We start from the raw sequence: 27,984 nt of genomic DNA, 5'->3' as shown, positions 1-27,984 counted from the left end.
GTTCGTTACCACATTGACCTATATTGTTACCAGAATAAATTTCAACTGGAATTTGTTTTTTCTTTCTTTTCGTAGATGCATACTGCCATTGCTGGAGTAATCGACCTGGGAACAGTGGAAAGGTTCTCAGTGTTCCAAGCAGCCCAACGGGGTCTTATTGACCAGGACACCTGCCATACTCTACTGGAGGCCCAGCTCATTATCATGGGTGGGCTACTCCAGCCTGGTGCCCCTCTCAGTCTTCCACTGGAACAAGGTCTGGTTCAAGGCCTAATTGACACCCACACCAAGCAGTATCTCTCTGAGCTAGAGAGTGCTATGCTATTGGTGGAAAATACTAAGTCTACAGGTGACCAACAGCAAAATGTGTTGCCAGTAGCTACTGCCATGGAGTTTGGGCTCATCAGAGAGGAAGTGGGACTTCGTATGCTAGAACTCGAAATGCACACGGGAGGGCTGAGAGACTCCACAGGAAAAATCATGAGTTTGGAGCAAGCAAAAGACATGAGACTGTTGCCTCCCAGAACCCTCACCAAACTGCAGTCAAGGCTGCAACATAAAGAGCTCATCAATCCAAACACAGCTGAAAAATTAAACCTACATGAGCTACAACAGTGCTGTGTCCTTGACGATGACTCGGGTCTTCTTCTCCTCCCTGTCAAACAGCAACCTGGAGGAACTGTCTGCCTCCGCTCTGGTAGAAAAGTTGGCATCTTCCGTGCAGTCCAGGAAGGGCTGATTGATCGCAAAGTAACTGTACGACTTCTTGAAGCACAGCTTTTTGCCGGTGGTATTGCCGACCCACGGTCTGGCCACCGGCTGACAATTGATGAGGCTGTTCGTCATGGACTTATGGACCAGGATTTAGCCTGTGCCATGTTGGCACGCCAGCTGCAAAATGGGGGAATTCTAGACCCTTCCAGTGGAGAACGCCTGGATTTGGAGGAGAGTATTCGAAGGGACCTTCTCTCTTCTCATTTGGCTCTCTTGGTCCTTGAGTCTCTCTGGAATTTCATGGGAATGCTCTTACCTGAATCTGGAGAAATCCTGCCCATTGTGGAGGCTCTTCAACAAGGAATGATCTCTGGAGAGCAAGCAAGTAACATCCTGAGGCAGCGACATGCCATTGGGGCTCTATACGACCCAGAAACCCTCAAGGTACTACCCCTGAACCAGAGTGCTGAAGAGGTTGAGCCCAGTGTAGTCAGTTCTCTCAAAGGCATCCACATCCCAGATGTTCTCCCCAACATGAACCAGTCAGGTACCCCATCTCTGAACCGTTTGAGTTGGGGTTCTACCAGCTCTTCTCCACCTCCATCCTCTCCATCGCCTTCATCATCTCCAACAGGCATTGTGTGGGATGCTATACCAACAGATGGAATGAATCCTGAAGAGCAAGCAAAACACAAACTGCTGTTTCACCTCATGACTCACAGCTATGTGGATGCCCATTCTGGAAAACGGTTGGTGCTGCTAGACCCTGAGTTGGTGGAGTTGTTCAAAGCTGCTGAACTGGTTGCTGGAGACTCTGTATGTGGATCTCAAGTTGAGCCTCTAAGCAGTTTGGCCACAGATAAGCAGGGGAAGTTGCAAATGGTTAGTGAATTTAGTTTGACAGATAAAGGGGTTAGTGACAAACAAACTGAGGTTGAAGAAGAAAGTTCCAGTGTAGTCACACCAAGCAAGGATTTTGAGATCAATGGTAAAGGCAGTCTAGAAGGAAGGTACGATGGAGAAAGTGACAACAAATTGCAGCACAAACCATCAGTAATTGTAGAGAGTGGTTTAGCCTCTCCAGCTAAAGATGGTTTAGATAAAGATGCAAAAGTAAAAGATAAAAAGACAGAAAAATCCAGTCTTGAAACTTCAGCTAAAGATCTTAAAGAGGAATTAACAAAAGACTCAGATGAGCAGGTTGCAACTGAATCCACGCCCAGGGAAAGTGGTCATCTGGAGACTAGAAGTACAACTATAACAGTAGATACAAAAACAGTCACAGCACCACTCAAATCAGAAGAAGATGTTAAGATGTTGAAAGAACTCATTCCAGTCGAAGCAAAAACAAATGACGATGTTAGTTCAACACAATCTGAAGATAAGACAGAAATAAAGCATTCCCAGACTGAATCAGAAAGGATCAAACAAAAGGTGCCTATAACAGAGACTGACTCAGAGCATGCTAAACCTCGGGTTGATATCCTTGAATCAGGAGTGGAGAAGGAGGGGGAGGAGGCTGAGTTGGAGAGGTTAGTCCTAGAGCTCAAACAGGGAGGTCTGATGACAGAAGATGGGGAAAAGCTGCTCCCTGATGAAGCAGTAGCTCAGGGTGTCCTCCCTGGCCATACTGCCGTCAAATTAATGGCTCAGGCAGGTCTGTTTGGAGGTTTCCTAGACGCCAGCAGCGGTGAATCACTTAGCATGGAGGATGTAATGCAGGAGGGTTTACTAGATGAAGATCTGATGTGGGGTGTTCTCAAGTCAGATAAAACCCTTGCGGGGGTTGTGGATGTAGAAAAAAGGCAGATCTGTGGGGTGACCGAGGCAGCTCAGGCAGGTTTGATTGACTCCAACACCGCTGCTCGACTTCTAGAGGCCCAGGTGGCATCTGGCGGGATCGTTGATATACGTAGGGATAAGAAAGTCTCCGTCACTCTAGCATCAAACCTAGGATTGATAGAGGAGGATCAAAGAGAAGGACTGACGGCACTAGAGAAGGCATACAAAGGAAAGGATACAGATTCAGCAGCAGCCCTAACTAAAGCCAGTTTACAGCTACAGATGGAAGGTGTTATTGACCCAGAGTCTAAGTCTCCAGTACCTCTGGAGCAAGCAATTCAGAAGGGCATAATAAGCCCAGAAGAGGCTTATCAAGTGTTGGCAAGGCAGGTGGCTGAAGGTGGTATAATACATCACGCTTCAGGAATGAGGCTGTCAGTTTCTGATGCTGTAGATAGAGGACTAGTGGATCGCTCTGTTGCCCCTGGGCTGGAAGAACTGGAGTGGGTCTACCAAGGAAAAGTCAGTCCTTCATCACACCCAGAGGCAGTCACTCTCCAGGCATCGACAGGAGCCATTTCTGACCCTGACTCTGGATGTAAACTGACATTGACAGAGGCAGTTTCTAAGGGTCTTCTGGCTGAGAACATTGCAAGTGAAGCCATGGCTTCTCTTACAGTAACACAAGGAGTGCTTGACCCCCAAACTGTACGCATTGTGCCTTACTCACAGCTTGTAAGCCAGGGTAAAATAGATATTGAAACAGGTAAACGCTTCTTGGAGGTCAAACCTTTCAGAGGTGTTCAGAGTGAGCAAACAAGAGACAGCTTGACCCTTCCTGAGGCAGTTGCTTCTCAACAAGTTGACCCAGTTCCAGCATTAAGGTTGCTTCAGAGCCAGGCAGACAGCGGAGGGATCATTGATATCACCATTGGAGAAAGGCTCTCTCTACCTGAAGCCTCTCAAAGAGGTTTAGTTGAAGAGGATATGGCCAGGGTAATAGCCACCAACCAGATTGTGAAAGGGGGCTTAGTTGATCCTGCCACTGGACAACGAGTCTCTAGTGTCAGTGATGCTGTTGAAAAAGGACTGATATCCAGTGACATGGCTTCAGAGATTCAGGAGAAATTGCCTTCTGTAGAGATAGAGGGTGATGAAGATAGTTCTACACCTGTTGCCTCATCACTTGGTACATACAGCCCTGCTGTTACATTGCCGGACAGTCCAGCAAACTCGTCAGATGTAAACACTGAGGTGGCTTCAAGATCTCCACTTTTAGAGAAAGGTTTGATAATTACACAGGGCGATGGAGAAACTTTGACCTCAAAAGTTTCAGATCAGTCACTGTTTTATGACGCTACTACAGAAGAGGACAAAGTAGAATTGCCGGTGTCAGTGGAAGAAAAGGCTGTAATTGAGTCAGACCAATCCATAGACCTCTTGTGTAAGTTTGCTAGTAATGTTGAGAAAAGAATTCAGCAAACCATAGAGGAGATAGAACCACAGAAAGACATCAAAATGTCAGAGCATCTTCCTAAACAGAAGCCTGAAGAGAGACTGCAGATAGATGAGAGTAACACTGATGATAAACAAAAAGAGAGCATTTCAAGAGATTCTGTTGGAGAATTAATTCAAGCACATGTCTACGATACTGACCAAGATGAGAAGGAAGACGTCAGAGAAGGGCCAGAAATTGTAAAGTCAGATGGGGAACCTGTGGAGGTTGAGAAAAAGGAGCGCATATCCAGTGGTGAGAATACATCACTGGTGCATCATGTTTTTGAATTCGATGAACCCCTAACAGGTTTAGTAACAACAGAGAATAGAGATGACAGAGAAAACAAACACATCATAGAACTGTCAAAATTGAGTGAAGAGGAATGTAAAAAGAGTGATGTTGCATCAGAAATGGATGATGGTGAGGGCAAAAGAGAAGAGAAAGAGAAACCTTTAAAGATTGAGATCAAGGCTAGTGCTGACATTGATCCATCAGATCAGTTACTGACTTCTTCAACCAAGGAGACAGAAGGCAAAAGCAAGAAAAAGAGGAAGAATAAAAAGAAGGGAAAGGGTAAAGAGGCAGAGAGTGAAACACAGCCTACAGAGATAAAACATCCATCTGAAATTGAGCAAGTTGATGCAGAAATCGAAGGGCAGCCTGAGGCTACTCATGCACTTACGGCAGAGCTCGCATTACAAGACAAATACAAAACATCGCAGATTCATGATCAGGCAACTTCTGTTGTTGAGGCTGAAAATGATTGGGTAAAACAAGAACCCGAAGCAGCTCCACTCACTCCTCAATTCACGGAACATAAGCCAGAGAAGGATGCAATACAATTGGAGTTACCAAAGGATGCAGAAAAGGGTGATAAGGGAGAGGAGAAGAAATGGGAGAAACAGAGAGAGGAGGTTGAGGAAGAGGATTCTGTCTCTCAGCAACCAGAGCAATCAGAGAGCAGTCAGGAGGTAGAGAAAAGGAAGGAGCAAGAATTGCCTCAGAAATCTTCTCTACCAGATGACGAGAAAGCAGCCTTGATACTGAAAGCCAAAGAGAGCATCCTTAAAAAGGTGTTTGAAAAAGCAGTGAGTGAGAAGCAGGCTGCAGAGGAGCTGCAGGCACTGCGCAAGGAGGTGGGGAAGAAGAAGATTCCCAGCACAACTGTTAGAGATGAAAATGTACAAACTCCGTCAGCTAAGGCCGATGAAGTGGAGAGTCATGATGTCAAAGATGATAGTGTTAAGAGACCCAATGGTTCACCAAAAGAGAGTGAGGAAGAGATGAGTGTCAAAGAAGACAAAATGGAAGTGACAGAGGTCAAACAACATACGACGGTGGAGAAACTTTCTGTCAAGGAGGGCATAGAGACCAAACTATTGGAAGACGTACAAAAAGATGTTGAGACCGTTCCATCAGTCCAGCCTAAAGAAACTCAGCAAAGTAAAAGAAGTAAGAAAAAGAAGTCTAAGATTCCAAAAGCGGCAGACAAAGCTCAGCCTGGTACTGAGAAGTTACTCACTGACGAAAAAGTGGATTCTGAGGCGATGACAAAAATCAGCACAGAAGCAAAACCAGATTTAGATAGCTCAGCTGAGCAGACGAACAAACATATTGAAACCAGTGAAGCAATCAAACCTTCAGTTGGTGAAAAGGAAAACCAAATGGAGACCTCTGCAATTAACGTTAATGGAGCTGAGGCTTCTCAACAACGTCCATCTGATTTAAGTCATTCAGAGGAACCTAGTTCTCACATTGAGGAACAGACACAGATGACAAAAGTTACATCTATGGGGAAAGAAATTCTTAAAGAACCCCAAGAGTCCCATTCAGAAATCAGAAAAGCTGCAGATGCCACTGACTATTCCCATGAGACCCAACCTGCAGATCAGTCTGTACCTACGGTCATCCAACCAGAAAAAACAACTAAGAAAGGTAAAAAGAAGAAGGGGCACCAGTCACCTGAAGTTGAAAGTACCAATGTTCCCGAATCAAAATCTTTAAAAGAACAACAGCTACAAGTCAAACCTGCAGAAACCGTCCTCTCAGAAGATGCTTTAACTGAGTCTGAATCAGCTGGGGTCCCTGAGTCTGTCACAGCCACTGAGAGTCGTAGAGAGGAGGAGGATGACGTCAGAGAGATTGGAGAAACTGAGTCAAACAAAGAGGGAACAGTTACGACTGGCAAGGTAAGAAGTATTAGAGAGTTTGACAAGGATTCTGCTTTTATTTTTCATATAGATTTGTTTAAAAGAAACAAGTCTCTCTGGATACACAGATATACACATTTTTAAAATTATTTTTTTTTTAATAATTTAAAATTATGTTTAAATTGTTTTAAAAGTATGTTATGTTTAATTGTATATTTTATTTTTTCTGTTCCTATAGTCATCATTAATCCGTCAGGAATGCTTGGAACATGACCAGCGAATCGTAGCTCTGGTCTCCATGGTCAGGCATATTGAGGTCCGACTCAAACAGCAGCAGCAGCAATCTGTTGGCCGCAGCCTCATTGCCTTGGATGACATCATCAGACAGACTGAGGTGAAAGAATATGCATATTTACCTGATAGGCTATGATGTTATATTAATGTCATGACAGCTCACTTAAATGTATTTTTTTAACACTCACATTATTTAGCAGTCATACATTTGATCACCAGTGTTAAACAATAAAGCTGATTTAAGGATTAGTCTATTACCAAACTATATCAAGTAAACTTTTGTTTTCTTTTCCTAATCTGTCTTTCAGACTCTGGACCTTGAACTGCGTGACTTGGAGCCTGAGATCAACAAGGAAGTGGAGGCTGCTGAGCGGCTGTTGAAGCCCCAGCCCAAAGATGTTCCTCCGCAGCTCCTATTGGCCCTGGAAAAGGACGGGCGTAGTTTGGCTCGAGGGTACGAAGCTGCCAGAGCAAACTCTGAGGGCATTCTGCAAAGCCTACGAGACCACAGAGACTCATATAAGGTAAAAATGACATCTAGATGAAACCAGAAAGGAACCCTTAAGGTCAGTTTAGACCAAAGATTCACAACGAAACAAGTCTGCAACATTCTGGAACCTGCCAGTTTACACCAACACGACTAGACGAGACGGTGTATCGTTTCCATAGCAACAAGCTTTTCAGGCTTTTTTGTAGCTGGATACTTTGTAGCATCTTAAAATATGAATATAGGATAGTGATGGTGAGATACTTGCTACAGTCGCAGTTCTAACATTGATGAAACAGTGAAAACATAAAAACACAAGAGGGCCGAGAATTCCGATTTTACCTTTATTTCAAATTCACAGACTGCAAATTTTAAGGCTTGTGTCGTACAGACACGGCTGTTCCTCAAACAAACTGATGAGGTGATCCTCTCTTTCCTCCGTCCATAATTCTGACATTTCGACCAGCTGACTTTGCTACGAGCTGATTGGCTGTTGAAACAGGTGACGTGCCTTATGTTCTAAAACCAACCACTGGTGACTTGACAAGCTGAGTCACAGGTGACGCCACCAGCCAGCTGGAGTCGAACTGAGACGGGCCAGTTAACACAGCTGCAACTTTTCTCTTCGATGTTCTAAAACAGTTTGTCTCGTCGTGAATCTTTGGTCTAAACTGGCCTTTACTCTGATTGGAGGGATTGTCAGAGAATTGTTACATCAGTTATCTTACCTGGGCCCAGAAACCTGTTTATTGCCTCTTTGTATATGTTTGAAATAATAAGACGTAGGTTCTGATACTCAACAGCAGTATTTTGCCAATCTTTCTCTCAGGAGGCAGTAACTGCTGAACAGAAGTCGTTGGGAGAACAAGTAGAGGGCCTCCTCTCTTGGTTGAGGGAGACAGAGGCTCAGATGAGTGGAGGAATGGCAGGGATGGAAAAAATGGCAGAGAAAGATGACAACCATGATCAGCTCACACAGCAGCTGCATCTTTGCAAGGCAAGTTTTATATTCTACTTGTGCTCCTTTTTGAAAAAATGCATTAAATGGTGTTGTAATACAAGATATACATTTTGTTATACTAAATGCATAGTCTATTTGAATGCATTAAACACCATTTATTAGTGTTAATTAAACAAGGATTGTGTGACATTGTGGCTCTGCATGAGGTAAATATATGCACTGTCAAAATATGCATCTCTTCACACCTGTTTGGTAGACAAAGAGTTGATATATTGTCTTGATTTGTGGCTCCAGTGTTCATCTCTTTGTGCTACCCTTTCATCTATGCAGGAATGAGACTTTCCTCCACTCACTTGCTGCTTTTCTTTCTCTTTCTTTTAAGGAGCTCCAGTCTTCTCTGATGGCCCGCTCCAATGAGGTCAACAATGTGGCCTTTGACATTCAGGTGTTCATCTCGGAGCGGGCTCAGGACCTGGCCCCCGAGCAGAGCAGGCAGCTTCTGGGGCAGCTCCAGCAGCTGCAGAGGGCCTTCCACCGAGCGTCAGGCCAAGCCCAGGCCTGGGCTGACGCCCTCTCCGCCCAGAGAGAAAGGGAGGAGGAGTGGCAGCGCAGGGAGAGGGTGAAAGAAGAGGAGAAGGACAGAGAAATGCAGAGTGCAAGGGAGAGAGAGGTTTGGAAAAATATGATTGAGTCGGTTTGGTTTTTAATGCTTTTTTCTTACTAATACATTTGAAACGCAACAGTCTCATTTGTCATGCTGTTAACAACATCTGTGCTTTGTTATAGAACATCTCAGTAATGTTTTGATTAGCACTCATGCTATAAAATCATACCAAACTCATTTACAGTAGGACTAGAAAAGCCTGATGTGAACTAGCTAACCTCCACCACAGTTTGAACTTTTCATATCATCATACCTTGATATCAACCCACTGCTGCTCTTGTTGCAAAAGCTTCGCCACTTGACATTGACAGTATCACCATTCTCACTCCTACTACACAGGCTTTCATGCAAGCGTGTTTTGCTACTCTGCATGTCTTTATAACATGTGTATTATTAACCTGTTTGCCTTGCTGTTCCAGATTGCCACTGAAGGAAATCGCTTGTGTCACGGCGGTAAAGGCTAGAGATTTGATAGCAGCAAAGTCTTGCTGGCTACAGCTCTTAACTGTTTTTCCTCTTGTCTCACCTGAATACCAGGGAGGAAGAGGAAAAACAGCAAATAAAAAGATTTTTGTCTGATTTCTCTTTGTATTGTTTGTTGTTGCTTGACCAACATGTTGATGTTAAGATACTATATGTGTGTTTGTATGTCTGCCTGTGTGTGTGTGTAAGTGTGAACTCTGGACACAATCTGCTCAAAGCTTGGCAAAGTGTGCACTACGAGTATTTTGTTTAGGGGCAAATGAAGTGCTTTTATCTTTGAGAAGTTTGAGAATTGGTGCTTTGAGTAAAAAATGCCAAAATGAAATGTTGATATCACTTTATGCTCACATTTTCTCTCTGGTCGGGTCTTCGCTCTTTTTTTCCTTCTCTCTTTCCTCCTCTAATCTCAGGTCGTACAACAACAGAAAGCAGAGTGTTCTCAGAAACTAGAAGGCCTTAACATGTGGTTGGCTGGAGCTGCCAGCTTGCTGGCCAATCAGAGAGCTGGAGCAGAGTCAGGTGATATGAATGTCCTACAAGAGAAGCAGAGGAAATTGAAGGTATGAAACGTGAATAAATCTCCCTCCACATCTGGATTCACATTAATTAAATAATAAAAACACCCTTAATACACAAAAATTAATCTATTTTTACATTCAGCTCACTATTTTTCTGTTTCTGATCTAATATTGACCTAATTTTAACTCACTGGATTCATTGGATGGTTTGATATGTTCTCACTTCTCTAATTTGTTCACCTGTTTATTCAAACATTCACATCTTTGACAAAATCCAACCTTTTTTTTCTCTCCAGGAAGTACAGAAGGATCTCCAGACCAAACAGGAGGGCATAAGTGAGGCCATCCGCTCTGTGGAGGATTTCCTGGCAGAGCGAGGAGAAAATCTGAGCCCAGAGGAAAAGGAGAAACTCCAGGTGGCCCTAACAAGAATGAAGGAGCAGTACAGCGCCCTGACAGATTCAACCAACACATCGCTGTCAGAGCTGGACACAGCCATCAACACTACTGTACAGCAGAACACACAAAGGGTAAGAAGATGAGAGAGCGGTTTTAGATGTACAGCACATATTGGATTTTATATATAATCTTCAAGTGATCCAAGGGGTTTCCATATTAATGCCACCAAAATATATTTTAATATTGTTTACTTTACTTTTTGCATTAATTTTTCCTCCTTTTATCTCCAGGCAAAAGCAGTTGAGGAACTTCAGGAGACACAAAGCCAAATAGACTCTCTGCTGAATGACTTGTCCTCCCTTAACCAACCAGCCAGTAGAGGTGTTGGATCTGGAGCAGGCCGAGATGTTGTCGACGTATCGTTCTCGCAGCCAGAGGGAGCTGTGAAGTCACACACAGAGATGCTGCAGGTCAGAATCTGTTCCTCTGATGTATGTGTGGTGCATCTCATAAAAATACTAGCTTATGGCCTATAACCTTTCACCTCTATCCCAGGTGGAGCTTCAGCAACTCCAGTCTCAACAAGCAAAGCTACTCCAGATCACCCAGTCAACTCGCTCTCTTCTGGACCAACCTGACTCCACTGTTCCTCCTGAGGAGAAACAGCGTCTCCGCGCTGCCCTGGACCAGCTGCAGGCCCAGCACCAGGACAGGCTGCAGAGCTGCCAGGTAATCACACTATAAATATGTACAGTGTGTGTGTGTTAACTCTACAGCATGGGCCCCTGATGATGTTTGACCTAAACTGTCATATGTCAGCATTTACAGTATGTAATTACAACTTAACTGGGCTGCTGGTGAGAATATCAGATGTTCATTTGAATGAGTATTTTTGTTGTAATTGGCTGACTGCAACTGCTCTAATCTCTGTTTTAGGACCGACTGAGGAAGTCTGAGGCGCTGAAGGACGAGATGACAAAGTTCCTCCAGGAACATGGAAATCTGGGTGCCTGGCTGGAACAAAGTGAGCAGGAGCTCCGTTCCCTAGGGGAAGGAGAAACCGATGCACAAGGACTGAAGGGCAGGCTGGAAGAGCACAGAAAGGTACACAAAATGCAAAAGTTAACAACATCATGGAGATTTCTCTGTTCATTATTTTGGTTGGATCAGAAATTACATTTTTTTACACATGAAGCTCCTCGTGAAACTGGACTATAACTAACTTATAAACACCTCACCTATAAGTAACCCACTGGTTTCAGTTACATTAATTACACTGTGTCTTTGAATAAAAGTGTACGAGCTGCAAAATCTCACTCACTGTATCTGTGTCCAGAGTAAAAACACAAACTGTTAAACTTTTTAAATGTCTAATTATCCATGGAAGACTGAGGTCCCATGCTCAATTTCCATCCATCCCAGTGCCCTGACATGCCCTGATTTACACTCACACAATCACACATTCTGATCTAGGAACCACTGAAAAACTCCATTGAAGCTGTCTACTTGTTTTCTCATTAAAGGTCCCTTGATGTCACATTTGCAGTTTTTTATAGGCTCTCACACATTTTTCCCAGTAATTTGTGGGAACTAGTGACCTGCTGGTTGTAATCATGCTTTCCATTCACATTTATAAAGAAAAGTCTTTGTTGTAATGAAAATTTAGTGTTTTCTTGTCAGACATACACATCTATATGCATTTGTCCCAAAACTGACCTGTAAACTGTATCTGCATTCCCAGCTTGCTGAGGATGTAATTTGCCACAAGGCGGACCTGCGGTTTGTCTCCATCTCCGGTCAGAAGGTTCTGGACTCCGTTCAAGGAGCTCTGGAGCAAGTCGGTGGTTCAGACCCAGCTCTGCAGAGCACCAAGGAGCTGGTGACTGACAAGCTACAGGACGCCAACCACAGATACACAACCCTACACACCAAGGTAAGGGCTGTGAATGTTTTCTGGAAACTGGTGTAAATTGTGTTTAATGAAATTCTTTTACAATATCTCGGAATTGTACTTATATTAAAACTCTGTATTTGGGTGTGCAGTCAACAGAGTTGAGCAGCCGTTTGTCCGGCCTGTTGGAGAGGTACCAGCAGTACCAGGATGAGGTCGTCTCCCTTCACACCTGGCTCAGCACTCAGGAACAAAACCAAAGCATAGCCAAGCCCAGTGGAGAGACAGACCCCCAGAACCTGCAGAACACACTACGACAAGTACAGGTGAAATACACGTGACAAATATTTAGATAAACAGAACACGGGGGGAATGCAGTAAAAGAGCACAGACCGCTACGTCATGTTGAGTACTGAATTACGGTATTATTTAATTTTGACTGAGTATGTTCTGTATTCTCAGCTGCTGCAGGATGAGCTGGCTGAGCGTTCGGTGCAGCTGGAGAAGGTAAAGAGAGCAGGCAGAGATCTGGTCAGCACAGATGAATCTCCCTCCCTGAAAGCTGTTGACATCCTGTGTGCTGCAGGTAACTTAATCTGCTAAATCTGTCCCCTTAAATCCTGACCACAGGCTGCTGTGCCTGCATGGGGACATGTTTTTTTTATGTTTTCTCTCAGTTTTTGAATTTAGATGTGTCAAAACGTGAACTCAGAACTTAACATTCACATTACACTGTCTGCATTTGATAAATGTAAATGGACAGATGTAAAAATGCCATGTAATGAGATGAGTCCTTATTTTTAGATGGTTTAGAGAAGAGGTTTGGCTCCCTCTCTGCATCTGTCTCCGAGCGGGCCGAGCAGCTGCAGACAGCTGTGGCCCAGTCGGTCAGCGTCCAGGAAGGCTTGAAGGGTCTGCTGAGTTGGCTGGACAAACTGGTTCTGAAACCTGGACCAGTGGAGCCCACTGCACAGGCTGTACAAGACGCTTTGACCCAGAACCAGGTAAGAGTGCACTCAGAGGTAGCATAAAGGGTTTCCTCAGTGAGTTATTGCACATCTTTGTCATGTCCACATATTGAAATATTGCTGAAGCCTGCATTCAAAGCCTCTTCTCCTGTTTTTCCTCTCCAGAAATTTCGTCAAGAGTTGCTCTCCAGGCAGGGCAGTGTGGAGGCAACGTGGGACTCTGTTTCCAAACTTCTTCAGAGCTCTGACGCTTCCACAGCCTCCGGTCTCCAGGGCGCACTAGACGAACTGACTCAACGCTATGCTGCAGCGCAAGCCAGCCAAGCGGAGAGAGAAGCTGAGCTCAAAGGGCTGTTGCCCAGGCTGGAGAGCTACGAACGGCTGGGGACGGACCTCCAGGTCTTCACCCAGAGCCAGCTGAAGGCTCTGAGCCCGGTGGGCCAGCCAGACCGCAGCGTGGAGGACTACAAGCAGACCATTGAGGTCAGATTTATAGAAATAGGTCGTCTGCTGTTCAGTCTCGTTTTAGTCATCTGCATTCAATATTCTAAGATCTCATAAATAATTACTAGGAGCAGTGAACATTCAGACGTCTGGATAAATAGTTTATTTCTTGTTTGTTTTCTACCAGAAGTTCTAAAAAACAAACATGATTTATCAAAAAATCATAATGTTTTCCAAATATTTTGTGGTTCTGTGTTGATAAATGGATGCAGTAGGTAACTGATTCAGTTAGTATCAGTGATATTATTGGTGATGCTGTAGGTCAATCCAACACTTTTGTCTTGTGTGTCTCTTTCCAGGAGGTCCGGTCCGAGCTGGAGCAGGAAGCTGGCCAGCTGAAGTCCTTCTGCAACCTTGGCAATGAGCTCAGCCAGTCCAAAGCTTTCAGCAACACACAAAGCTTACTGGATAATGTCAAAGGGGTGTCTGATGAGTTCAACCAACTGGAAGCTAATGTCAACAAAAGGTAAAGATATTAAAAGATAAGTAGGAAGTGCCTTTTTGAATCATACAGGCATAAATGTGAAGCCACAATCAATATTATCTTCCAAGGTTAATGGAGTTTTTGTCACGTTTAATAGCAAAACATAGATACAAATTCATTTTCCAGGCTCTTACATGGTTGCTTTAGTAGGAAATATTTATAGCCATGAGAGTTTTATATAAGAAAAAGGAGTAATGGGAATGATTTTCTCTGAAACAAAATATTTTAACAGCCATAACAGTTTTTAATCTCATTCACAGTTCACCATAAAATACACCAGGGGGCGCCAGACACAAACCTGAATTTAACAACTTTTCAGTTCTATTGTGTTTGGTCCCACTTGTTGTTGAAATATGACAGTTGTCAATTCTTCTTAGACAACAGTTAACCTTCACAGACAGATGGAGTCAAAATTAGCAAAAAATTAAGATTTGATTAGATAGCGAAGGCCTTCTTTCTATAACACTGTGACTGGCTCGGCGGGACTATGCTCCTGGCATTTCCAAAATTTGTTTTCTAAATTTGTAGCCATCATAGAGCACCAGTTGCTATGCCTACCCTGTCTGACGTCGCATCAGTGAGCTGCCACACTTGAAGCCTGTCAACAGGGGGCTGGGAATTTATAAATACCATCAGTCTGGCTTAGATTTATTGGAGTTTGGTTAGCCAGTTACATAAAAACAACCAATAATGGACATGTTTTAATGCCTGGTCAGATACCAAGAGATGTACAGTGTTATTTATTAGTAAAACACAAATCTGTAATCTAAAACAAGGGTGTCAGTGGTCACTTCAGTTACACTGTGGGTGAGAGCAGTCGTAGAACATGCTGTACATGATGTAGGGGATTATTTACTGTGTTGCATGACGTGTCACAGCAGTCGGTTAGCCAGTACTGTAAAGTGTAAGTGTTTGAATCTGTGTGGCCACTGTGAGACGATGAGCAGGCCCGGGTGCTAATATAAGCAGAGTGGACATGGCTCATTGTCCCTCCTATAAACGGCCCCCCTTAGATAACTCCCAGCCTCGAATCCTCAGGGGGGAAAAAATAGCAGCATGATAATGATACTGCTTCATGCCAGGCAACTTCTCAGAGCTGTTTTGTCTACGGGCAGTCAGCACTTTTCTAGATCACATACATAGAGAGGGAGGTCAGCGCTGTGTTAATGCTGCCCCAGGGCCAGTGTGGACCTTGAATGCTCCCTGTTAATAGTGCTTTGTACAGGGTTGGGAGAGTACAATGTGAAAACAGCTTGAGAGAAATCATATAAATGCATCACTTTGCATTGAAAACATAAAAATGTGATTTTAAGATGAATTTTCTCTCCTCCTTCTCTTTTCTTTTCCCCCTTTTCCTCATCTTCTTCTTTTTTGCAACCTCCCCTTCCTCTTCATCCTCTACGTCACTGCTTCTAACCCTCTATCACTGTTCTCTGTGCCATCCTTTTGTCTTTCCTCTTCTCCCTCCCATTCCTTCTGTTTTTGTTTCTCACACAGGTTTGCTGCCATTCAGGCCTGTGAGCAGCAGCTGCTCCAGTTCCGCGGCCTCTCTGGCTCCCTCCTCAGGTGGCTCCAGACAGCGCAGGACCAGCTGCCCTCCAAAGAGGTCGGCCTGAACACCGAAGGCCTGCAGAGAAGAGTCCAGCAGCTCAAGGTGTGTGTTAAATAATTTATCAACAAAATATGAACAAAAAGTGAGACGTCAATAAACCTTGAATTCATCGTTTTTACATAAACAAGAGGAAAACATTTAGGGAACATGCTTGAATCTAGTGTCTGTATTCAGTGACCTAATTTAATGTAAAACGCATTATGCCTTCAGGACTTGCTAAATGACTGGGAGTCACAGGGTTCCCGGGTTCAGGAGCTGAACAAGACTGGCTCAGAGTTGGAGTCCCTCATCATCGACATCACTGCTCCAAAAACTAAAACTGGTAAGACCTGTGTGAGGAAGAGCAGGGATGGAAACAAGGCCAAACAAAACAAATCTCCCACACTCCTTCTGTTTAAATAACTTATTTTCCACATGAGAGCATTTCTGCAAGTGATGAAGGTGAGATTTACAGATGATGGTGGGAGGAAAAAAAAGTCAACAGGGGGTTTATAAAAATTATGTGACCTGGAAAGAAACGCAGACATGAAAAACAAATCATGAACATGGGGAGAGCAGGAAAGACGGCTGTAAAGGGCAAAAAAAGAATGCAATACATTTGCATTTATAATCAATTTCTATTGTAACCTGCTGATACAGCTAACAGGGCTCCTGTGCAGTATGGAAAAGTATGGAATTTGATTTTTAGTAATTTCCAGGTCTGGATAAGTATAGAACAAAAAGAGAGTACGGAAAAATATTTGTGCTTCCAGACTATTGCCCCTATTCTGTTGTCTAAAATATAAAATTCAGAATTTCTAAAAATAAATTGATTATACAAGCAGAGTGTTTTTTATGGCGTTTGGAGCAGGCAGCCAGCGCAGCCAAAAATTTTGACCACTGTGTGAGTTGGGAGGGCCAGAACGAGCTCGATGTCGTCAAATGCAAGACAAGAAGTACGCTGTGCAACTGAACACACACTCCTACGCAGAGCTGCCTCTACGTCACAGCCTGCAAAACATCTCTGCCCCAACTGACTTATTACTTATTACCAAATCTGGACATCTGCGACCAAATTAGATTGAAAGAAAATGCAGCAATTTCTTTGAATTTCATATATACAAAGAATCACAAATAACCAAATATTAAGCTTGTTTGAACATTCATGAGTTATGCAGTGATGTAGTTATCAGTAAAATAAAGACTATCTAAGTAAACCATACATTTATGGCTGCGTTTATCGTCGTTTCCATGGACACAATGAATTAACAAGGCTGCACAGACGCCATAGAAATTAACTTAACTTTTTTCAACTCATTTTCGTTTCTTGTCTATAAAAGAGACTAAAAAATATGACAGGAACAATAAAATAATATTATTTATTTAATATGTTAAGGGAAAATAATACAAGTATAGGTCGCACCAGTTAATTTACTTCCTCCTTGGGCAGAGATGTTTGGAAAGTTGAATGTCATCCAACTTTCTGTGTAGGAGTTTGGATTGAACAGACACAACAGGTAAATGCAAGTAGTCCGAGGGCCGGCTTGACAATCCCAAATATAAAACCTGGTTGGTTCAGGATTCCAGATGGGAAAAGCAAGCTCGGTGCAAACTTTGTGTAAAATCGTTCGATATCCCCAACATGAGGGAGGCGGCGATTGTAAGTCATATGCAAGAGCAAAAGCAGCGTCGTCTTGTCGCAGCGTCCTCTTCACCCAGAGTCACAACATTTTTGGCCCAAACCAACGCCAACTTTTTATTTATAAAGTAAACATCTGGTTATTTGTACTCAGATGTCAAATATGGTCTGAAAAATCTACTGAGAAGCAACTTTGCAACTTTGGAAAGTATATGAATTTGAAGACGAAAAAGAGGAAGATCTTACAGTTAAAAAACACAAACTACAACCTCAAAACAGAGACGAATCAGCATGTCTCCTGTTATTTTGTCCAACTTCATGACATTGGAGTCACTATTATAGAAGTTTCCTGCCTCTATACGTCCATGCTTGGTAATGCTTACATTCATAATTTCTTAGTTAAATCTAACCACTATGAGTCCTTGCTTGTGAAAGGCAGAATTAAATATTAATTGGAAGTTAAAAGTAAAATTCAGATGTAACAGAAAACATTTATTGTTGCTTTTATATCAGAAAGTAAACATATGGTGCTAGATGTTGAAAATGTATGTATTGAGCAAAGTGATGCACCTATTTATGTTGCTTATTGATGCACCCATTAAACGTCTTTGTTATGTAAAGACTATGGGTATCCTCCATGTCTTTCTCACGGCTGTTGTCTGTTTCCACGGCTTTTGTCCAAAGTCCCTGCTGAGTTCAGTACTTTGAGTTTGAAGTGTGAAGCTGCCACTTCTTCGCTGGCACTGGCACTGAGCTTTCTTGTACATCACTGGTCCTGTATGTCTGTATGACCATGCTTGCATGAGTGTTGTTGTAGTGCTGCTGTCTCAGTCGGGTGTATGTCTTTCTCCCAGGTGCTCCTCAAATCAATGGCTCAGCAGGTCCCAGCAGTGTCAATGGCATTCACACCTGTAAAGGTGAGCTCCCCATCTAGCTCCCTCTCTCTTTCTTATCTTATGCCTCCTGAAGATTTGTGTCTAAGATAAACTTCTACATCATTTATTCGATGTGCTCCAGCTATATTATTGTTTTGTTTCCTCGTATCAGTAACTCTGAGAGATAACGGCGTTGTTTGCTGTTTTAATGTTTCCTCGTGTCCTTTACTGTCCTGTGTCTGTCAAGCTTCTGTCCATGCAGAACATCCGTCAGTAAAAATCTGTTCAGTTTCCAATAATATAATCATTGCAACATCCAGATCTACAGGACTCTTATCTAGGCTACCCTGATATGCTCCAATTGAATCTACTCTTTACTTTACTGTAAAACTGTAGCTCTTATAAGCCTGCTCTCCTAGTTTATATTAGATCAGGCTACAATAAAATTCTTTCTTTGTCCTCTATTCTGCTGTATGTTTAGCAATGTTCTCCCTTTCTGTCTTTGTGTCCTCAGACCTAACAGAGCTTCAAGTAGCCGTATCTGATGTGAACGGTCGATATGACACGCTGGGCAGGGAGTTGAAGGACCGTCTCGACCGCCAGCAGGCCTCGCTGGAGCTGAGGCAGAAGGCCAGACAGGGCACAGAGGAGCTCAAGAGCTGGCTGACTGACAGGGAGCACAGCCTGAAACAGGGACAGACCGCCTCCCCCTCCAAACCAGAGGCGGTACGAGCCCAGGCCCAGGAGAACAAGGTAACAACCGGGTTCATCTATTTATTATAGTCTGTGACCCCTATAATGTCACATACATTATATTATCTGCTGATGTCTGTGCCAAATTCAGACATCACAACCCTCGTTTTTGACATACTCCATTTATTGTGTGTTTTTTTATTGAATAGATACAGTATTTTGAAGTCCTGACATTCTCTCATTTCCTCTCGTCTCCAGGCCCTGCTCTCGGAGCTGGCTGAGCACTCCGGGAAGGTAGACGAGCTGAAAAGCACGCTGAAGAAGCTGATCGCTGACAACCCCGATTCTCCTGAGGCAGACACCTGGAGACAACAGCTGCAGGAGATCGGTATGTACCGCAGATGATGAAAAAAATACATGAGGATATCCGACAAAGATGATGGGACAGCCATTTCACTGTCAACTGACTCACCTGACACAGATGCCCAAAGGGAAAAACTAGAGTAGAATGATGTGTGGGAAAAAATGTGAATAAAGACATTGCTTTTTTTCAAGGCCAGGATCTAAAAACCATTCGAGATATTGTACTGTAGGTAAACGGTACAGTAGGTTTCATAGAAATACTGTACAGTACCTGTAGCACAGAGTTTACAATCAAAGAAACCTGCGTGGGAAGAGCCATGATGAAGAAGGTATGTTGTGTCAGAGCCTGAGCCAATGACGTGGAGGTAGCATATACAGGAGATGCATAATACAAGTTGGAGATGCAGAGCAAGGACATTGCCTAAGGAACACAGCACAAAGAGTCATCTATTTTAAAGAAGTGGATCCCTGAGGACGGATACTGAGTTTGTTACGTCTGTTGGGCTTTTCTGTGAATATTCTGTTAAAAGACTGTAGAGGTAGACGTTGCTGCAAAAGATCTGGTTGAAAAATAGTTTATAAACGTTACGAGAGCAAAAAAGTGGGGAAAAAGGAAAAAAAAAAAGATGAGGCATTTTTACTGTGGTGCAGTAAAAGAAAATGGCATAGTGCCTCAGAATTTATAATAATTTTTCTAAGAGATGGTAAGAAACTGAGATCAATATTACCCAGGGAGAGAGTGGGAAGTGTTCCTGTCAAAGCTATTTGTTCGCCTGTATACTTGATATTTTTACCAGGGCCTCCTATGAGGTAACTGAGACAGAAATATTTAAGGTAAAATCCAAGAAGGGGGGCCTTTTTATGTTTCATATTTCATAATGCCTTTTTTCAAAGCCATGCGGACTGAGTGCACGTACACAAACACATGCTGCTGGATGCCCAGAACATGAGTCAGAGGAGGAGAAGGAGACAGGAGAAGTAGGAGGAGGAACAGAGCAAGAAAAATGTCTTATTGTTTTGTCATTGTCACATTGAAAAAGATATACTTTAAGAAGCTACATAACCATCACTGATCTAATTTAGATTACCATAATTCCTTGTTGTACAACCTAATAATAAAAATCATCCCCTGAAGAGGAAACTAGACAGAAAACCTTTGTCAAATTTTCAGTGAGGAATAGATATCTATTTATAAACATTTGCATATTATTTGGGTTTTTTTTTTTATGTTCTCTCACTCCTGCCTCCATTGGTTGTTTCCCCAGACTCCCGTTGGCAGACAGCCAATCAGACAGCAGTCCAGAGGCAGACTGAGCTGGAAACATGTGCCGACAGGCTGGGCAGTTTCGCCTCAGCAGCCAATCAGCTGGGCCCGTGGCTGAGGGAGAAGGAGCTAATGATGAGCGTGCTGGGACCACTGAGTATCGACCCCAACATGCTCAACACACAGAAACAACAAGTGCAGGTATGCAGCCCAGACTGTAGACAGAATCACAGAGATGCTGCCAGCAGTTATAAAGACATCATAGAAAACCATAATAATGACAACTTTCAGTGATTTGATTGTTTGATTAGACACCAGTCTCTCATTGTTTTTGACTTCTACAACCATTTTAGTCATAAAGGCAGGCTGTTGATAAATAGAAGATCATATTTTAAAAGATTTACATGGTGCAACTAGAGTACCGACTTATAAAGGAAGGAATAAAGGAGTACAATTTTCTAATTTTCTATTAATATGTAGTTATCAAAAATGTCAATGTCAAAATGTCCCAGGAGTTTCTTCAGGCTTTCACATGTTTTTAATTTATTTTTTTGATAATAATGAATTCTGTTTCTTATGATATCTGATATTTTAGTTAATGTTGATGTTCTCACTCCTCCTCTTTCTTCTAGTTTATGCTACGTGAGTTTGAGACCCGAAGGCCACAGTTTGACCAGTTGACCCAGTCTGCCGAGGGTATCCTCTCCCAGACTGGCGACTCTGCCCAAGACCCTAAAGACCTGTCGGATGTCCGGGCTGAACTGGGCTCCATCTCCCAGCAGTGGGAGGACCTAACAAGCCGACTGACCCAGAGGTCAAACCACATCGACCAGGCCCAAGGAACCAGCGAACGGTATCAGGTGAGTCTAATTAGAGTGACGGTTGTATAGTTTCAACTTTCATGATGACGGTAAAATATCATAACCTTCCTCCTCTCCTGGTCCCCAGGCTTTGCTCAAAGAGCTCTCTTCAAGTGCTTCTGCTCTGGGTGAGAGGCTCGATGCTCAGGCCTCGCTGAGCGCTCAGCCCGAGGCTTTAAAACGCAGCCTGCAGGAAACCGGAGAGATCCGCTCAGAGCTGGAGAGACAGCGGACTGAGCTGGCGGAGGCTGAGAGGCTCTGCCAGGAGCTGAGCACCATCGTGGCTGAACCCTACCTGAAGGAAGAGCTCAGTAAACGACTGGAGAGTGTCAGCGGGCCACTGAGGAGTTTAGAAGAGCGTGCAGGTTTGTGGAGTTTATCACTAAATTAATTTTGACAAGTTTTGGTCAATATTTATTACATGCTATCTTGCAAAGTAGCAGTGTTTTTGTTAGTCTGCCTACTAAAGTGTGCTGTTATGTTTGTGCTTGATGTATTTGCTGGTTGTGATTTCCTACACATATAGACAGAAATAATAGTCCATTTATGTGTTCATTGGTAACATTTTTGATGAGGTCAAACAGTATCCCCTTTCAAGCTTAATCCCTCTTAAGCTTTAATAGAAATATTGTTTTGATGACAAGAAAATAACACTAACACATCCACTGAAATAAATGCAACAAAAACTGCACTAGTCCTATTTGTCCTTTTTTGTTTGAAATAGTTTTTCGGTGTTTATGTTTGTAATTCCTTGCGCTCTGCTTTGCTTTCCTCTAGCTGACGGCCTGTCTCAGCTCCAGGCCGCCCTGTCCTCCACCCAGCAGTTCCAGCAGATGTTTGAGGAGTTGCGCTCCTGGCTCGACAAGCAGGCAGATCCCAGAGAATCATCCACAGACTCCCTGCCCTGCAAGCCGGAGGCCATCCGCTCCCTGCTGGCACAGACAGATGAGCTCCAGCGTGGTATTGCCAGTCAGCGAGGTTCCTATGAGCTGATTCAAGCTGAGGGAGCGTCACTGCTTGCCACTCTCCCAGCAGGAGGAGATGAACGGTCTGCCCTGCAGTCCCGTCTGGCCTCCTTGCGACAGGACTGGGAGGGGCAGAACCAGAGAATCTCAGACCGTGAGAGCAGACTGAAGGCCACTCTTAGCAAAGCAGAAACCTACCAGCAGCACAAGACCGAGCTGATACCGTGGGTAGCAGAGTGTGAACAGAAGGATGGAGAGATTCAGCCATCGCTGGATTCATCTGCCCTCGATGAAGCCTTGCAAAAGGCTCGAGGTTTGTCACTTGACCTCGAGAGGCGACAACCCCTTCTGGAGGCCTTCAATACTGCAGCTGATCTGCTGCTGGAGCAGTGCTGCATCGGGGAGGAAGAGGTGTGTACCTGATGTCAGTTTACCTGTTTCAGACTCTATCTCTGTGTGTTGCACTGCAGTTTATGGATACAAACAGATTTTTTTTGTTTTCATCTGCTTGATTGTCTTAATATACTTTATACATTTATTATTATGCTTGCTGGATTATATTGGGGGTTTTTTTAGCTCATTTTATCTTTTGTGTATTGTTACCAATTTAAAAGTCATAAATTAAGTAAATGACTTAACTGATGTACTGTAAACACATTTTCTGCAGGTACGAGATGAGAAGGCCCAGCTGAACCGTAAGGTGGACGGACTGGGTGAGAGGCTTCATAACCGCACCTCCCAGCTGGAGGAGCTGGCTGGTCGTCTGAAGGAGTTTGAAGAGGGCAGACAAGCTGTGGAGAGGAGGCTGGAGGCCGCAAAGCACCAGATTGAAGTCCAGGAGGCTTTAGGGCCTCAGGTACTGAAAGATATTGTTGATATTGTCATTTTCATTTCATTGTTCTTGGAAAATGTGTCAAACACAGCACTGACAGCATGTTGTGGTTGTTTAAGTAGAGGAAACTCATGTTTACTTCTTTTCCATTCAGGCATGTACCGCCAAAAGCTTGGAGCGACTGAGAAGTCAGCAGGACAGCTTGAGGTCCTTGCAGCCTCAGGTGGTCTACCTCAGAGACCTGGCCCAGGGGCTGGTGCAGGATGCACCCCAGAAACCAGGAGGCAGCACTGAAGGAGCACAGAAGCTTCAGGAGCAAGCCAAAGACACAGAGAAAGAGTATGAAGATGTTACTGACAAGGTGAGGAGCTAGTTCACAGTACAGGACAAGAGATTAAGAGTGGAAATTTACTCCAGTGGTCATAAATAAAAGAGTAACTTCCACAAATATGTGTAATAGTGAGGATCTGAGGTGATTATGAATTTACTTCTTTAACATCTGGAATATGCTGCAGGTTTGCAAAGTGATTATTAGGCGAATATCAACGTCAAATATGAAATATCGAACACGCCTCACACAATCACATCTGCAAAAAACACTTGCATAATGTAAGATTAACAGTAATCTTTCTGTCAGGGCATAAATTCATGTTTCGAGTTATAATTTCTGACACTTCATGCAGTGCTGTGATGACAGTCAAAGGAAGTGGTTTGTTAGTAGTTCTTTATAGCTTAGTGTCAGCACTTAGCACCGTACTTAAATTTCTTTCATATTTGGTGTTTTTGGGCTTCCTCCCCCCCTGAAACCTGATCACAGATTGCCAGTAAAAACTAGTAAATGTCCAAAATATATTTGACTCACATTATAAAGCAGTGCAGAATCCTTCTTTGAGTAGATAGCTATGGAAAAACAGCAGAATATGAGCAGAGAGTAGCGACGAAAGGACTGTTAGGAATTAACATATGCAGTTTTGAGAGAGGAGATGTTGTACAACCAGGGGAACTATTTATACCAAGAGGTCACTGTGTGAGAGGGTGTCAGATCTAGTGTGTTTGTACTATATGTGTGTGTGGGGGTGCTTAGCAGACAAGTGTCAGGGCGCTGAGGGATTGCAGAACAACTATAGCTGTCCGAAGAGTTTAGCTATTTGACTTACCGTAGTCATATATGGTCATTGTGGACATGCAACACTTTATCATAGTTTGAAAGGTAAAACAGAGCTTCAAGAATTCAGCATCTTTTTTTTTTTTTTCCTGCAATCCAAGTTTCTACATATTCCATTTAAGGTTACAGCCATCACAGACGCTCTTAATTGTGTATTAAAGCCACTGGAGGAGTACGCTGTTATTCACTGTGATGTTTTATTTCTCCTTTTTTAAAATATTGATTCGGTGTCATCGCTGCTGAGAAAAGAAGGGTTGTTCTATGGGAGACGGTGGAAGCAGCAAGCATATCAGATATCTTTTATATCAGATCAGCCTACTCTCAGATAATGTTTCACTGTGTCTTTCTTGCACCTACACAGACCAACTCTATTTTTACTTTTCCGTAGTGTTGCATCATTTTCTGGTTGGGTTTCATAGTTTGTGCTCTGCTGTTACACTAATTTAGCCAATTTTCGCAGAGAAAATATCACCACCCACCAAGGGCTCATCCTTGTATGATTAATGATATTTCGGCATAGCATGAATATCCCAACCTTTTCATAGTACATCTCTGCTGTGGTTAACCATTTTGTGACTGCGCTCCAAAAATGTGTTGAAATGCAACAATCATGAAAAGTGAATCTGCAAGTCAACCGAAAGCTTTGCAGGTGTGTTGTGTGAGATGCTTGTTTTAATACCTCGTGTGCCTCTTTGTTCACTTTTTCTCCATCAGATCGAGCAGTGCTGCTCCTCCCTGGAGTCTCGGCTGCAGGGCGTCGGCGAGGTCCAGTCTCACGTCCGGGATGTCTTCTCGCGCCTTGCTGACCTTGATGACGAACTGGACTCCCTCAGTCCTGTTGGACGTGACGCAGACTCTCTAGCCTCTCAAGCGGACGCCCTCAAGGGCTTCCTGTCCCGTCTGACCAACCTCAGGTCGGAGCTGGAAGGACATTCGTCAGAGTGCACCACCATGCTTCGCCGGGAGGGCTCTTCCCCTGACCTCCTGGCTCTCAGGAGGGAGACAGAGGCTCTGAGTCGCCAGGCAGGAAAGGTGAGGGAGAAGACGGATGATGATGATGATGATGATGATGTGGTCATAGTTTGGCGGTGGCATTGCTAAGTGCCCAGATTTATTCCATTAACGTGACTGTAAAAGTTAATTTGTTTCATCCGTTCCTGTTTATCCTCCAGCTGAGCGAGCGAGGTCAGGCCAGGCTGGACCAGATCGAGGACGCTGCTGACAGGGTTCGGGAGTTCTACAGGCAGGTGGCCGAGCTGCAAGGCCTGCTGGGAAGAGCGGAAGAAGGGCTGAACGCGCAGGGCATGGTCGGCACAGAGGTGGAGATGATCAAGCAGCAGCTGCAGGAGTTCAAGGTAGGACGGACTTCTTCTCGCTCGTGGTTTACATGGATATCTGTGCACGAGAGTGTGCATTAGTGTGTATGTGCAAGTGTGTCGGTCAGTAAGAAGATGCGTATGACTGTATGTGTTGATGTTACGAAGAATCCGATTGAAAACTGGTTCGGTTTGGGGTTTTCTTTGGTTTGTAAAACAGTGCATACAGTTCTCAATAGTGTGTGTGAGTACACGTGTATTTGTCATTAGTGTTGACAGTAATAACATCTGCTTGATTGTGAAGAACATGAGAGAATCGAACTAAATTCAGGGTGAAAAGGTTGTACTTGTTTGTCCTCGCAGTCTCTTTCTCTCCCATCATGTTTTCCCATCATGCCTAATTTGCACAGATAAAGATAAAGAGAAAACCTTCAGGGTAACATGAGCTTAGGTTTTGTGCAATGTTCTGTTTGTGATTAATGTGTGTGTGTCATGAATAGTGATATCCAATGTTTGTAGAGCCTCTGAGGAGGTCTGTATTTATCCTCCTCTGTTTGTTCATACTTATAGAGACGGTGAGGTAGGGGTATGTGTGTGTGTGTGTGTGTGAGAGAGAGAGAGGGGGAGAGAGAGAGAGAGAGAGAGAGAGAGAGGGAGAGAGAGGGGCTCCTGTGGTGTGTCAGGAGTCAGTGATGGTGATTAGTTGAGTCACACATCTCTTTAAAATGCCTGACACACCGCTGAATCACGCAGCCTCTGTTTTTATAAAGGATGATCTTTCAGCGTTCACTCGACATTTCCCACAAATATACTCACACTTTCTCTCTCACACACACACACACACACACTTTCCTCTCTCTTTCCCAGTCTCTTACACGACCACAGACATATCATACTTACCCCACTTCATAATGTTTAGGCACTACTCTTGCACTCTATTCGAACGTGTTAGCACTGTGATGATGGATGTTGGTCTAAATTTGATACCAGAGCATGTGACGCACCTTTTTTTTTTTCCCTCCCCTTTCTCCTCCTTCTGTTGTGTTTTACACAACACTTAGTGAAAGCATGTGAAATATCTGCACTGCTTCTCTGTTGTTGTTGTTGTTGTTGTTGTTTGTTTACCTCAGAGATATTTGACGTAGGAGATGGCGTCTGAGAAGACAATCTCCAGGTGTCGTGCTCACTCAGGTTTCCATAATAAGACAAGGTCATTGTGTTAGCTGTTAGCAATATGATACAGATAATATAATATGTTAAACCTGTAGAGTATGTAAAAATAAATTTGAGCTGCAACTAGTGATTTTTTTTTTATTATGGATTAATTTTAATCATTATTAATTGACAAAAAGTGATGTTTGGTCTACAAAATATCAAAATATTTATGTGATGACTTCATATTGTTTGTTGTGTCCTTCAAAAATCCCCCAAACTTTGACTGTACAAAGATGTTAAACAAAGAAAAGCAGCAAAAGCATTTTTACTTTGGACTTAAACAATCAGGCCTAAAAAATGTTGTGGATTAATTTTTTGATGAATCAACTAATCATCTATGCACTAGTGTAAACAGCTGGTAAATAAATACTGGGTACAAATATTTACTTTTTTGCACAACAACAAATGGAGGGAAATAGTTAAATAGATCCAACACCAGGAAGTCAATGTTTATATTGGTCATAATATGAATATGTTTATACTTTTTTTCTGACTAAAGAATGAAGGCGGGGGAAAAAAATCTGCATGATCACAGAGCTTAATTCATCACAGTACAGTGTTTCCTTCTTGTGATATTCAGTATTAAGACCTGGCCTATTGTAGCACGTCTCTGCCTTTTTAAAGAGTAATTCTTCTTTACTGTCTTGAACGGTGTCGGAGCTAACCTCAGGAATGTGCTTCGCTGGCATCCCCATTGTATTTCATCGCGTTTACTCTCCACTGTTCGTTTCACGGGTACAGAACGCTCTTTCAGTCCAACTACTATCATTAAAGAGCACATTTTCTTACCATGATGTAATATCCTGTCCACTTTAGAAAACTATGTAAGTATGTGAGAGCTCAGGAGAAGTATGCACGAATCCCACGCACAAAGCAGCACACTAAACCGCTGTCTCTCCCATCTGCAGCCGCCTGAGATGCACCGAGAAGGTTATGCTTTTTGGAAAATGATTGATGACTCATGTGATATGAGCACTAATCATTTTCATGCATTTGAAAAATTTAGTAGGAGTCCCGCTTGTCCCCCCGGAGAGTGATTGACTCCACTGTTGTTAAGATGTGTGGGTGGATCAAAGAACAATTTTTTTTCCATTTCATGAGTCGTCTTCGCTCATGTTTCTCTTTATTCTAGTCCCTACTTTCCCTTTTTTCTTTTCCTTCTCTGTCTTTTTATCTCCTTTAATTTAATTATTTGGATATTTAGCGAAACATCTTCATTGCCCTCACATCTCTCTCTCGCCCTACTAATCTGTCTGCTGTGTCTGCTTCCCTCCAATCCCTCTGTCTGTTTCTAGGTCTCTCTCTCCGTCTCTTCTTCCCCCTCGTCGGGTCTCTTAATGAGAACGGGCCAAATTAATGTGTGGCAAAGAACAAACAGACCGAGGAGATAAAGAGGTGTTGAGAGAGAG

The 27,984-nt window shown here is 43.3% G+C and overlaps 1 protein-coding gene across 20 annotated transcripts in view; it reads left to right on the top strand.

The window, feature by feature from the left end:
• The window catches only part of LOC137198389 (microtubule-actin cross-linking factor 1-like), a 236,432-nt gene that overhangs the window by 150,542 nt on the left and 57,906 nt on the right, over positions 1–27,984 (top strand). For 17 of the 20 annotated variants that reach the window (XM_067612191.1, XM_067612198.1, XM_067612190.1 and 14 more), the window contains 29 exons: positions 76–6,183; positions 6,383–6,538; positions 6,747–6,962; positions 7,755–7,922; positions 8,269–8,556; positions 9,444–9,593; positions 9,848–10,081; positions 10,241–10,420; positions 10,506–10,679; positions 10,887–11,054; positions 11,692–11,883; positions 11,994–12,167; positions 12,304–12,427; positions 12,646–12,845; positions 12,975–13,292; positions 13,613–13,779; positions 15,295–15,451; positions 15,620–15,731; positions 17,882–17,944; positions 18,417–18,655; positions 18,854–18,983; positions 20,224–20,423; positions 20,855–21,082; positions 21,171–21,447; positions 21,860–22,458; positions 22,715–22,903; positions 23,034–23,240; positions 24,759–25,076; positions 25,217–25,399. In XM_067612191.1, the coding sequence (XP_067468292.1) occupies positions 76–6,183; positions 6,383–6,538; positions 6,747–6,962; positions 7,755–7,922; positions 8,269–8,556; positions 9,444–9,593; positions 9,848–10,081; positions 10,241–10,420; positions 10,506–10,679; positions 10,887–11,054; positions 11,692–11,883; positions 11,994–12,167; positions 12,304–12,427; positions 12,646–12,845; positions 12,975–13,292; positions 13,613–13,779; positions 15,295–15,451; positions 15,620–15,731; positions 17,882–17,944; positions 18,417–18,655; positions 18,854–18,983; positions 20,224–20,423; positions 20,855–21,082; positions 21,171–21,447; positions 21,860–22,458; positions 22,715–22,903; positions 23,034–23,240; positions 24,759–25,076; positions 25,217–25,399 (11,919 nt within the window). The remainder of the gene's footprint in view (positions 1–75; positions 6,184–6,382; positions 6,539–6,746; positions 6,963–7,754; positions 7,923–8,268; positions 8,557–9,443; positions 9,594–9,847; positions 10,082–10,240; positions 10,421–10,505; positions 10,680–10,886; positions 11,055–11,691; positions 11,884–11,993; positions 12,168–12,303; positions 12,428–12,645; positions 12,846–12,974; positions 13,293–13,612; positions 13,780–15,294; positions 15,452–15,619; positions 15,732–17,881; positions 17,945–18,416; positions 18,656–18,853; positions 18,984–20,223; positions 20,424–20,854; positions 21,083–21,170; positions 21,448–21,859; positions 22,459–22,714; positions 22,904–23,033; positions 23,241–24,758; positions 25,077–25,216; positions 25,400–27,984) is intronic. The other 3 variants (XM_067612193.1, XM_067612207.1, XM_067612204.1) reach the window with 2 other exon arrangements.

Source organism: Thunnus thynnus, chromosome 15 (assembly GCF_963924715.1).
Source record: "Thunnus thynnus chromosome 15, fThuThy2.1, whole genome shotgun sequence".
In the NCBI taxonomy this organism is placed as follows: Eukaryota; Metazoa; Chordata; class Actinopteri; order Scombriformes; family Scombridae; genus Thunnus; species Thunnus thynnus.
The sequence above is the reverse complement of the archived record's forward strand: the minus strand, read 5'-3'. Positions and strand labels throughout refer to the sequence as shown.